At 36.5% G+C, this 13193-nt stretch overlaps 1 protein-coding gene across 2 annotated transcripts; it reads right to left on the reverse strand.

The window, feature by feature from the left end:
* Nucleotides 1-1078: 1078 nt before the first annotated feature.
* On the reverse strand, nucleotides 1079-12870 carry LOC148180526 (influenza virus NS1A-binding protein-like). 2 transcript variants are annotated; one of them, XM_088049578.1, is made up of 9 exons: nucleotides 12717-12870; nucleotides 12436-12469; nucleotides 6271-6419; nucleotides 5595-5795; nucleotides 3446-3622; nucleotides 2730-3396; nucleotides 2305-2676; nucleotides 1912-2256; nucleotides 1079-1858 (listed from the first exon to the last, which is right to left on the reverse strand). In XM_088049578.1, exons 2-9 carry the CDS (start codon nucleotides 12455-12457, stop codon nucleotides 1677-1679), a joined length of 2115 nt encoding a protein of 704 aa, XP_087905704.1. In that variant the 5' UTR covers nucleotides 12458-12469; nucleotides 12717-12870; the 3' UTR covers nucleotides 1079-1676. The 2 variants fall into 2 exon arrangements, with proteins under 2 accessions (XP_087905704.1, XP_087905875.1); XM_088049749.1 differs by lacking the exons at nucleotides 12436-12469; nucleotides 12717-12870 and adding an exon at nucleotides 6483-6584.
* Nucleotides 12871-13193: the final 323 nt, after the last annotated feature.

Here is a 13193-nt window from a genome sequence, read left to right on the forward strand (position 1 = left end):
ACGCTGAATCCAAAACTGTGTTCAGTTTTCAAATCACTGAGTTATGACCGATTAAAATTTGAGGTTGTTATCAGAGAGGTCCAAAAATTGTTTCTATTTCGGTCTATATCTTCCTTGTTTTTAGAGCAAATTGAAGTTATGACTACTCATTTTATGCAGAATTTCACGCTGAATCCAAATCCGGACTAAAAATTCATGTGCGACAACAAATTACTGAGTTGTGGCCGTTTAAATTTTCAGCTCCCAAATTTTTAATGCTCAATATCAAAAATACGACAGATAGAAAGAAATAGCCTGCGCCATGGTCTTTCTCGCGTTTTTTTCATTTAGAATTCGTCCTCAAATACCCAAAATTCGATAGTCAATTTTTTTGCGAAAAAAGAATCCGACTCGATGAAAATTTTTGAATTTTTTCAAACGTATTAAGCGTCGTTTTCGTCCCAAAAAAAATCATTGAAAATTACCCCAAATAATAAACTAATAAAAACACATTTTTGGTCATATTTCGTTTATTTGTGAAACAAACTCAAATTATTTGTGCTCAATTAACGCAGAATTTTACACAGAATCCAAAACTAGGCAAATTTTGAACGTACGTCAACAAATAATGAGGTATGGCAGTTTGAATTTTTGGAATGAAGGTTTAAAAACATTTTTTTCCAATATCTCGGAAACTACGACAATTCGAATGAAACGGTTTTCGCCATCGTTTTCTCGCGATTTTTTAGCTAAGAGTTCGTTTTTAGATTTTCCGAAATTCGAAAACTTTATTTTTTTTTAAACAAAATTTGATGACTGGAACTCCTGCTATCGATATCTCGCTTATTTTTATAGGAAACTTGTGTTATTAAGACTCATTTTACGCAGAATTTCGCGCAGATTTCAAATCCGTGCTTAAATTCGACGCACAACGAATAACTGAGCTATGCCCGATTATAGTTTGACAGATTTCGAGCAAGGAACCGACATACGTTCAAATGCATGGCCTGCCTAGATATACAGGTGAACCAGAGCCAACTCTGCTCAAAGTAATTAGTTTCTGTTTCAACGCAGCGTTGATTCTTGTGAAGAAAAGTAGTTTTGCTCTTACTTATAAAAGGAAACATTTATTCATTCATAACCACTTGATGTACAAATATGGTAAAATAATATAAATATTTCAGTAACGACATGAATAATTCTAATCGCTAATTTTAAACTTGCCACTCCATGGTACATCCTCAAATATAACAATCATACTTACATCTTTTAAATACAACTGAATATATAACATTATTATGTCCTATATTTAATGTCTTTAGTAGTTCTTATTGTAATGTTACTTCTCATAAAATTCTCGTTATTGCAGTGGAAAAGAGTATTTAAAATATATTCTCCATTTTTATAGAAAAATTCAGTTATATAAAGATTCCAAAACCATACAATGCGACTACAAATAATAAAACCGAAGTTCTGATATTTACTCTAAATTTAGGAATATTTAATTCGGACCATCCCGGGAATCATTTCAGATTTAATACTGTTACTCTGAAATGCAGGTAGAAAAAAAACAGTCTTAAAATGCAGATGATTCTTGCGACGATTCCAATATCTGAATGATTATATTTAAGATGAGAAACTGCCTAATCTGTGGAATTGGGCGTGAGAACATGATTATCTCTAGGAAACAAAAATAGTTATGAGGACAAATGATCGCCGTCTTCAGGGTCTGAAAGCCTCGATGTGGTGTGATCTTCTGATATGCTTCGTCTTGTACTGCCTCTCCGTGAGGTTAAATCACAGCTGCCTTTCGGAATAAACGTCGTCCATTCGTTGGATTTCGAGTCCAGGTATTCAATGGTGTTTAGGAAAGTTTTACCTGCAAAAAAACTCATTCATTATTGGTGACACCTCCTGTCGCTCCGCCCTTACCTGAAAACCCGCCCACAGCGTACAGCCTATCCCCGACGACGGCCACTTCGACGTTCGCCCTGGGCGTGGTCATCGTAGGCCCCACCACCCAACTCTGCGACTTCTCGTCGAAGATCTCCGTGGAATTCAGCGAATGGGAGCCGTCGGACCCGCCCACCACGTATAGTTTCCCGTTGAATTCGACCACGCCACAGCCACGCCTCGCGGTTATGATTGGTTTGAGGGCGGTCCACACGTTGTCTTCGGGGTTGTACACTTCGACGGAGTTCAAGCAGTTCCACGCGTCGCACCCGCCGATTGCATAGACGAGTTTGTTGTAGGCGGTGACGCCCGCTTGGTACCGCCCTAAAAAACACCCATTTTACCGCACTAGTGGTGTAATGTGGGTATTACCTGTGTTGAGAGGGGCGATGGAGCTCCACTGAGAGGCGACGGGGTCGAACACATCGCACTGTTTAATCCCCACTTGTCCATTCCAGCCACCAATGGCGTAGATGAGTCCGTCAAGATGGCACACGCCCATATTGCTTCTGGCCAATGGCATTTTCGGCATTTTCACCCATTTGTCCAATGTGAGATCGAGCATTTCCACTGAGTCGAGTTCGGTGGTGCCGTTGCTCCCACCGACCGCGTAGATGTGGCCGTTTAACACGGCCACCTTGAAGCGACCTCTGTTCTCGCGCATCGACGGAAGAGGCTTCCACGTGTTCGCTTCTGGAATGTATTGCTCCACGGTCCGGAGGCACTCGGTGCGGTCGTACCCACCTACACAAGCCACGCCCATTTATCCGGCCCCCGCCCACAAACTCAACACTTACCGCAAACCACCAGCGTGTTGAGGAAGTTCCCGCAGCCCACGGAGCACCTCGGCGTGGACATGTTCGCCAGCGCGCAGTACAGGTCCGGCTTTTCCTCGCTCGCGGGCCTGCTGGCGTCGGGCGTCTGCACCGGCGACGGCGTCGACGGCGTGTTCAATCTCAACTGGATCGACAGCGTCGACAACTTCCCCCTCAACGTGACCAACGCCAGGAAGTTATGCTTCCCCACCTTCTCCGACGCGATCAAGTTCCAATCGGGTTCCAACTCGCTCTCGAACTCCTCCCCGATCTCTCGGTTATAAATCAGCACTCTTGGTTTCGACGGCTGACTCAGCACCTTCCTCTTGTTCTTCGCGTTGCCGTTGTTGTTCTTCAGCGCCAACTTCTTGTAATCCTGCACCATCTCCGTGTCGCTCACGTCGCCAGTGGGCAAACTCGAGCAATCCTGCAGCGAGTTGTCGATGGCCAGGTACAACATGAAGGTCTTGTCGTTCAACATCTGCACGTTGAAGCTGTCTTCGTACGCTTGCCGCTTGACCCATTCCAGGACGAGGCGGCAGAGCGAGTTTTGGTTGACCAACGACATTTCTTCGCGCGACTGGTTGAGCACCTCGATCTTGGCGCAGTTGAGGTTGAGAACACCACTGTTCTTGCAGATTTTATCGAACTGCAAAAACGAAAATGACACTTGGGGGACGTGGAGGAGGCGAACTTACTTCTTTAGCGATGAAGGCGTCCACCTGCTGGATGAACTCCTTGTTGCGGGCGATGCCGGGGAGGGAGCGGACTTCGATGCAGTTTTCCACGGAGAGGTGCTTGATGAGGTGCTGCGCGCAGATGCGGGTCACGCGGTCCATCTTCAGGTGGTTGGCTGCGAGGAAGACGGCCTTCACCTGCAAAAACGCGATTTTGATACGTATTGCTCATAACGAAAAACTGCTGAATTTGGTCATACCGAAAAACTGCTAAAATTGATACGCATTGCTCATAACGAAAAATTGCTCAATTTGATCATAACGAAAAAGTGCTAAATTTGATCATAACGAAAAACTGCTAAACTTGATACCCAAATACCCAATATTCGATAGTCAATTTTTTCGTCAAAAAAAAATTACGGCTCATCAACTGATGAAATTTTTCTATTTCAAATTTGCCAGTTGGTAGATTTCCATAGGGTCGGGTCTTTCGATTGATGTATAACTCAAAAGTATTAAACGTCAATTTCGCCCCGAAAAAAATCATCGAAAATTACCCCAAAAAAAACCTAATAACAGATTTTGGTCAATATCTTGTATGTCTCGGAAGCAAACTCAAATTATTTGTGCTCAATTAACGCAGAATTTCACGCTAAATCCAAAACTGTGTAAATTTTTCACGTACGTGAAGAAATAACGGAGTTACAACCTAATAAACATTGGGGTTGATAACGCGTTGCTCATACCGAAAAACTGCCAAATTTGATACCCAATGGAATAACGTACGTTAAGAAATAACTGAGTTGTGACCCATTAAAATTTGGGGTTCGCCCTCAAATACCCAAAATTCGATAGTCAATTTTTTCGCCAAAAAAAGTTCCGATTCAAATAATGAAAATTTTTGATTTTTTTTGTTTTTTGGCCAAAACTCATAAAATATCTTTCCGATCGATTTCAAAATTGACCAGTTGATAGATTTCGATAGGCTCTTTCGATTGATGTATAACTCAAAAGTATTAAACTTCGTTTTCGCCCCGAAAAAATAATCGAAAATTACCCCAAAAAAAACCTAATAATAGATTTTGGTCAATATCTCGTTTATTTGAACAACAAACTCAAATTATTTGTGCTCAATTAACGCAGAATTTCACACAGAATCCAAAACTAGGCAAATTTTTTGCGTACATCAAGAGATAACTGAGTTATGACGGATTAAACTTTGGGGTTGTTATCGAAGAGGTCCAAAAGTTATATTTCTATTTCGGTCGATTTCTCCCTTATTTTTAGAGCGAATTAAAGTTGTGAGGTACTCTTTTTATGCAGAATTTCACACTGAATCCAAAACTGTGTTAATTTTTCACGTACATCAAGAAATAACTAAGATATGACCGATTAAAATTTAGGGTTGGCACCAGAGAGGTCCAAAAACTATGTTTCTATTTCGGTCGACATCTCCCTTAATTTTAGAACAAATTAAAGTTTAGGGTACTCATTTTATGCAGAATTTCACGCAGATTCCAAATCCGGGCGAAAAATCTATGTGAGACAACAAATATCTGGGTTGTTTAAAGTTTCAGAATTTGAATTTTCAGTTACGAAATTTTTAATTCTCAATATCTTAGAAACTACGACAGAGAGAAGGAAACGGCCTGCGCCATGGTTTTTCTCGCGCTTTTTTTATCTAGAATTCGCCCTCAAATACCCAAAATTCGATAGTCAATTTTTTCGCCAATTTTTCGACTCAAATGATGAAATTTTTTTAATTTTTTTGTTTTTTGGCTAAAACTCATAAAATATTTGTCCGATCGATTTCAAATTTGGCCAGTCAAATTTCGTTTTCGGCCCGAAAAAATTCATTGAAAAATACCCCAAAAAAACCTAATAATAACAGATTTTGGTCAATATCTCGTTTATTTGTACAACAAACTCAAATTATTTGTAGTCAATTAACGCAGAATTTCACACGGAATCCAAAACTAGTCAAATTTGTCACGTACGTCAAGAAATAACGGAGTTAAAACCGATTAAACTTTGGGGTTGTCAACGCAATTTTGCTACGCGTTGCTCATAACGAAAAACTGCCAAATTGATCATAACGAAAAATTGCTAAATTTGATACCCAATGGAATACCGCCGATTCAGACGCGGTTTTGTGGCCACCTTCGCTCACCTGGTTGTACTTGACGTCCAGCTTGGCCGTGTAGGCGTAATCCACGAGGATCTTGAGCGCGTCCTTGTCGAAACCGCCGTTGAGTTTGAAGGTGACGACGTTCTCCAGCCGGTTCTGTTGGTCGTTGGCGAAGTGCTCGGAGAGGTAGGGCGAGGCGCTGGCCAGGACGGCCCTGTGCGCGTGGATTTCGGTATTGCCAACCTATACGAGAGAAAAAAAAACGAAGTTGTAGAGACAGCAATGACTTGTGCGCGTGCTATTTGAATGACTGATAAAAAAAGAAGTAAAATAGAAATTACCGTCACCCATTCTCTACTGTTCTGTAAAAACAGAAAACATTAAAACGTCCTTTTTTTCAAAGAACGAAAATAGAAAAACGATGCAAATGCAAATTACCTAACACGTTCATTTCTGTAAGAGAACGTTTGGCTAGCGCAAACAACTCTGACTATCTACTATGTAAAAAGACTTAAAAACTACTCACTACTGGTCAATTATTATTTCAATTATGACGAGAGGAGAGCACCCAGTAGTGTAGCTGACCGTACATAATATCAATTTTACTCTTGTTCCGATCGATCGGGAAAAATTTTGGGGGCGAGAGAGTGTTCGAAACGAATTCAGACGATCGACCGAAACGGGGTAAAATTTGATGTTCTACAGTCAGTGCACATACGTGAAGAATGACGTCACAAAAGTGACGGTTTTTTCGCATCGTGTTGAGGGCGGTTAGCATTTGAGCCTTGTGGATGTCGTCGGAAAACTCGAGTTGAAATTCGGACTCATCCTCGGGGTGGCTTCGCATTTCCTCGGGCTTGGAATGACCTGAAAGCATTGCGAATTTTAGACTGTCAAGGTGGCCGGGATCGATCGAGGACGATGACCCACAGAGATGCTGCATAATGAGCCCGACACATTATGGTCCCGCGAGCCGGATCAACGGATTTTACGGGAAATTCAACAAAACACCATCGAGGTCGAACTTTATTGATACAAATTAGATCGGGCGTAATCCGGTTACGGTGCAACCTTGAAGAAAAACGTGACTAACCGCTGGAGACGGAGGCGCGCGAATTAGCGCTAATTTGAGTAAAGTACATGTGGATCTCCACGTGAGACGGAATCCTGGATTCCATTACATTACCGGAAGACAAACAATTGCTAAATTAATGCTGCTAATCTGCGATTTGTGGCGTCACAGAAGTATTTGATTACGTTATTTACAGTGACATGACAAAATATTGGGCCAATTCACAGGTTGTTTAAACACTTCAAATTTGTTTTATGCAGGTAAATCGTACTATTCGATATCAGTTAATTAAAAATTAATAGGTGTGACATAAGAAGTGCCGCCTCCAAATTTCATTGTCGTAACATTAAAATTGTCAAAGTTATGACATTTTATAGACATTTTTCGAAATTTTTGGTTCATTTTAAGACCAAAAATTTCAAAATTTTATGTATTTAGGCTAAAAATTTGGTGGTGCTAATAAGGAAGTATTACCCTTCTAAATTTTATAGTTTTTATCTTTAAAATCATCAGATTTAGTACAAAATTTTACAAAATATTTTCGCCTTTTTGAATATTTTATAGAAAATTTTCAAAATTTTTAGATCCAAAAATTCGAAAATTTGTCTTTTTTAAGCTAAAATTTTGAAATTTGTAATTAGTACCATAGCTCATTAGTACCAAATTTTACAAATTTTTGACAATACCAAAATTTTTCTCGTTTTAAACTTTTTGAGTGTTAATAAGCGTGTCGGCAGTAGTAACACCTTTAAATTTTATTTCCTTAACTTAAAAATTGACAAAGTTACGATATTTTAAAAAAAAAATTCAAAATTTTTGGATCTGGAGTCCGAAAAAAAATCATCTTTATTAAGCAAAAATGTTGTAATCTGGTCAAGTTAATTGACGTGTTACAAGTAGTACCGCCTCTAAATTTGAAAGTTTTAAACATTAAAATCACCAAATTTAGTACAAAATTTTTGAAATTTTTGACAACTACCAAAATGTCATTCTTGTTTAGAAATATTTGTAACTTGGTAGTGTTATTAAGCGTGTCGGTAGTAGTATTGTCTCCAAATTTCATTGTTGCAACTTAAAAATTGACAAAGTTACGATATTTTATAAGAAATTTTGAAAATTTTTGGATCTGAAGACCGAAAATTTCAAAAATTCATCTTTATTAAGCCAAAATTTTACAATTTGATACAGTTAATTGACGTGTTGAAAGTACATAGCACCGTTTTCAAATTTGATAGTTTTTAACGTTAACATCACTAAATTTTGTACAAAATTTTGGAAATTTTTGATAACTGCCAAAATGTTTTCTTTGTATTGAAACTTTTGTAACTTGATGGTGTTGATAAGCGTATTAGCAGTGGAACCGCATCTAAATTTTATTGTCGTAACTTCAAAATTGACAAAATTGCGATATTTTAGAAAAAAATTTCAAAATTTGTGGATCCAAAAATCGAAAATTTCAAAAATTCATCTTATTTAAGCCAAAATTTTGTAATTTGGTACAATTAATCGGCACCATGGAAGTAGTGCCGCCTCCAAATTTAATAGTTTTTAACATTGAAATCAGCTTTAGTACAAAATTTTCAAAATTTTTGACAACCACCAAAATGTCATCCTCGTTTAGAAAACTTTTTGATTTTGCAATATTAATTGGCGTGTCAGCAGTAGTATCTGTTCCAATTTTCAGTTGTCAAAATTACGATAGTTTTGAAAAAAATTTTTGGATCCTACGACTGAAATTTTCAAAAAAATGAGCGATTTGTGGCGTCACCGAATTTGATTACGTTATGTACAGTGACATGACAAAATATTGGGCCAATTCACACGTTGTTTAAACACTACAAATTTGTTTTATGCAGGTAAATCGTACTATTCGTTATCAGTCAATAGCCCAAATTTCACAATCAAGAAGGCGACGAAATTTTGACATCTTAACTCAGTCTAGTAGGCCGCTGTTTTTTAAAAATTTCAAAGCCAACTTTGAAGCAGACCCAGCAATCATTTTATTAATAATGCTGCAATTGATATAACCTCCAAATATTCAAGCAGCGGCGAATCGTTTATTAGCGGTAATAGAAATTTTGATTAGTTGCACTGGTTAAAACCGATATTTCCGGAAACCGCAGCTCGAAATCTACCAATTCCAACGGATAGCTGTTGGTAGACCTGCCTGTCAATATTTGTTAAAACGTCAAATTCGATAGGTGACAAGGTTGCCAACGTTTTGGCCAAAATTCCAAGGCCTTTGCCATGACGATTATTCATATTTTCACATTATCGGACCTGATAATAATAATTGTACAGTGGCGAGCAATAAATTTAACACGTCTTTACGTACCGACAACTACAAACTCAAACAAAATAACCGTAAAGCTGAATTTGCATCAGCTTCTGAGACATGCCAGGAAGACGTTGAAAATTTATTGCTCGTAACTGTATTATATATTTACTTATTTATCTTTCACAAATACATGATTCAGAGAAAATTGTGGACTGAACTGCTTGTAAATTTTGCCAAACTTAAATAGAATCATCAAATAAAGGCTATTTTTAAAGACCGTCATAAAAGGTACTTATTTTTTTTATTGAGCACGTAGTTTTGTGAGATGGAAATTTTTTTTACGGTCGAGAACAAAGCACAACATTTATGCACAATCGCGGATTTAAAATTTTAGACATCACTTTTATTTTTAAAAATTGCATTGTGACTCAAGCTTATTGTCATTTTCTGACATTTGCAGTGACGTTTATAGGGTGATAAAAGGATTAATGACAATTTTCAATTTTTTTCGTTGATTTGACGCTTAAAATGTTAATTACGCGATAGTACTTATTTATGTTGTTATTGTTACATGTGACTATGAATTATTAGAGTAAATTTTGTGGTTTGGTTGATTTACAGTTGGCGAACTAAAAAAAATTACTACAAAGTAATTCTTGTTCTGCGCACTTTTCTACACATTTACTGTGATTAATTACAAATTTTAGTGCTAGGAAAAAAACGATTTTGGGTTTTTTGGCTAAATCAAAATTTTTCAAAATCTTGGATCTTTTGAAAATTTTCTAGAAAATATTGTAAACTTGACCATTTTTGAGTTGCGACAATGTAATTTTGTGATGGTGCTACGACAAACACTCTTATTAACACTGCTAAGTTACAAAAATGCCAAAACGAAGAAAAATTTCTAAAATTTTGTACTCAATTTAGTGATTTTAATGTTAAAAACTATTAAATTTGAAGATGGTACTACTTCCTTTGCGTCTATTAGCTGTACCAAATTACAAAATTGTGGCTTAAAAAAAAAGAATTTTGGAAATTTTTAGGCTCCAGGTCCAAATTAATTGATTTTTTTTTATAAAATATCGTAACTTTGTTAATTTTTAAGTTCCCACAATAAAATTTGGAGGCGGGACTACTCCCAATGCGCTTATTATAACTACCAAGTTACAAAAATTTCTAAACAAAAATGATATTTTGGTTGTTATCAAAATTTCCAAAATTTTGTACTAAATTTAGTGATTTTAATGTTAAAAACTATCAAATTTAGAGGCGGTACCACTTGTAACACGTCAATTAACTTGACCAGATTACAAAATTTTAGCTTGAAAAAGATAAAATATTTAAATTTTCGGGCTCCAGGTTCAAAAATTTTGAAAATTTTCTACAAAATATTATTTAAAGTTGGTCAATTATTAAGTTACATCAATGAAATTTCGATACGGCACTACTACCGACACGCTTATTAACACTACCAAGTTACCAAAATTTCTAAACAAGAATGACATTTTGGTTGTTGTCAAAAATTTCCAAAATTTTGTACTAAATTTGGTGATTTTAATGTCAAAAACCATCAATTTTAGAGACGGTACTACTTCCAACACGTCAATTAACTGTACCAATTACAAAATTTTCGCTTAAAAAAATGAATTTTTGAAATTTTCGGTCTCTACATAATCCAAAAAGTTTGAAAATTTTCTATTAAACAGTAATTTTGTCAATTTTGAAGTTACGACAAAGAAATTTGGAGACGGTACTATTGCCGACACGCTTATTAACACTACTTAGTTACAAAAATTTCAAACCTAAGATGACATTTTGCAGTTGTCAAAAATTTCCAAAATTTTGTACTAAATCTGAATGTTTTAATGTTAAAAATTAACAAATTTAAAGGCGGGACTACTTCCAGCAGGTCAATTAACTGTAGCAAATTACAAAATTTTAGCTTAAAAATTTGAATTTTTAAAATTTTCGGTCTCCAAATGATTCAAAAATTTTGAAATTTTCGATAAATATCGTAACTTTGCCGTAGTTACGGCAATGAAACTTTCGACACGTCAGTTAACCATACCACATTACAAAATTTTAGTTTCAAAATTTGAACTTGGTCTCCAGGTGATCCAAAAAATTTGAAAATTTCTATAAAATATTCTAACTGTCAATTTTTAAGTTACGACAATGAAATTTGGAGACGGTACTACAGCCGATGCGCTTATTAACACTACCAAGTTAGAAAAATTTCTAAATAAAGATGACATTTTGGCAGTTATCAAAAATTTCCAAAATTTTGTCCTTCCTAAATTTGATGATTTTAATGTTAAAAACTATCAAGTTTGGAGGCGGTACTACTTCTAACGCGTCAATCAACTGTAAAGTTGTAAAATTTTAGTTTCAAAAGACGAATTTATGAAATTTTCGGTCTCCAGATCCAAAAATTTTGAAAATTTTCTATAAAATATAGTAACTTTGTCAATTTTTAAGTTATGAAAATAAAATTTTAAGATGTTACTACTGCCGACACGCCTATTAACACTGTCAAAAATTTTAAAACGAGAAACATTTTGATATTGTCAAAAATTTCCAAAATTTTGTACTAAATTTGATGATTTTAAAGGTAAAAACTACAAAATTTGCAGTTAATACTACTTCCGTAACGCTTATTAACTCCACCAAATTAGTGTTTTATACGAAATATATAAAATTTTGAAATTTTTGATTTTGGAATGAACCAAAAATTTCGAAAAATGTATAAAATGTCGTTACTTTGACAATTTTAATGTTACGCCAATGAAATTTGGGGGCGGTACTTCTTTCGCCACACCTATTGACAGCGCCAAAATTCAAAAATGTAGCACCAAAAATTTTCACCTTTCCACTAAACAAAAAAATTCCAAATTTGAAATTTTTTTATTACAAAACTCTCTATTATCTTTAGTAAGTCTACGAAATTTTTAGCATGAAAGAAATTGCAGAAATAATAATATAATTGAGAATTAAAAAATATTCAAAATTTTGTATTAAACTCAAAAATATTAAAAATTCTCAATTCATTCGGTATATTGTATTTTTTAAAACCAAAAATTTCGCGCGTTTGTAGTCATTTGTCGAATTTTGCAAAATGCAAGGCCGCCTAGCCTCACAAATCAAACCTGCAAGGCAACCGCGATGTTATTTGTTTTGACAGCTACATACTAAAAGCAACCCAAACATATTTGCTTTAATTTTGCGTAAACAAATAAACCTAATTGCACTATCGCATGAAAGAGAACTTCTAGAATGTTAATCTAATCTAATCAAAGTCGATCTAATATAACACTTAAGTAGTTGTTGAAACCGCGACAACAACCCAATCCTGTTGCCAATCGACAGAAACAAAGTAAAACGAAATATTCCTGGCAAATTTTTAATCGCGGAAACTTCGCCCGGTGTCATCGTTGCGTGGTGCGTTGTTGATACCATTATCGATTTATTTTCAAACAATCGAAATTAAATACGCCGTTACCAAAATACCCGCTTGGGAATACCAAATCTCTTACCGTTCACCTCCGAAGTCGCCATGCTTGCAGACACCTGAAACCGAAAAATTTTCAAAATTTCGGAATTGCACAACTGTGCCAAACACCACGTCAACGCTCTCAACGCCCCCAGACTGACCATCCGGGGGCCCCAATGCCCCCAATAGGGAAAAACCCTGGAATGATTCACGCTTTTCGCTTCTCTCGATGGAAACATGTGAGCGGAAGAGTGTTGATGCGTGTTTAACGGAAAAAATCGGGCGGTTTGAAGAGGAGACGGGCAGGAAACGGGTGCTACTTACAGTTGGAGGGTCCTCAGTGAAGATACGAAGGTGGTGGGTGATGCTAGGTTCTTGAGGTCTTAGAAAATAGCACTAGAACATGACAAACGTGAGCGAAGCATTCAACTGCCATATTAGAAGCAACACGGAATGGTGTGCGCTTGCGCCGTGACGTTCGTTTGTTTTGGATCGGGCCGGTAAAGCAGGGCGCTGCAGGGGCGGAAACGCACCTACGTAAACGACCGGGAGAGGGCGCGCCGCCAATTTGTTAAAATTTTGCACTAAAATTCCTCGTCCGATTTTCCCTAATTTACTAGTGATTTCTTTCATTTCCCTGATTTCCTTTCATTTGATCTGATTTTTTAATAATTTCCTATAATTTCTCGTTAATTTCCCTTAATTTCCTAATGATTTCCTAATGATTTCCTAGTGAATTCCTTTTCCGATTTTCCCTGATTTTCTAGTAATTTCTCCTATTTCCCTAATTTTCTAGTGATT

Source organism: Gnatocerus cornutus, chromosome 1 (genome assembly GCF_029298725.1).
Source record: "Gnatocerus cornutus isolate USDA-ARS CGAHR chromosome 1, icGnaCorn1.1, whole genome shotgun sequence".
In the NCBI taxonomy this organism is placed as follows: domain Eukaryota; kingdom Metazoa; phylum Arthropoda; class Insecta; order Coleoptera; family Tenebrionidae; genus Gnatocerus; species Gnatocerus cornutus.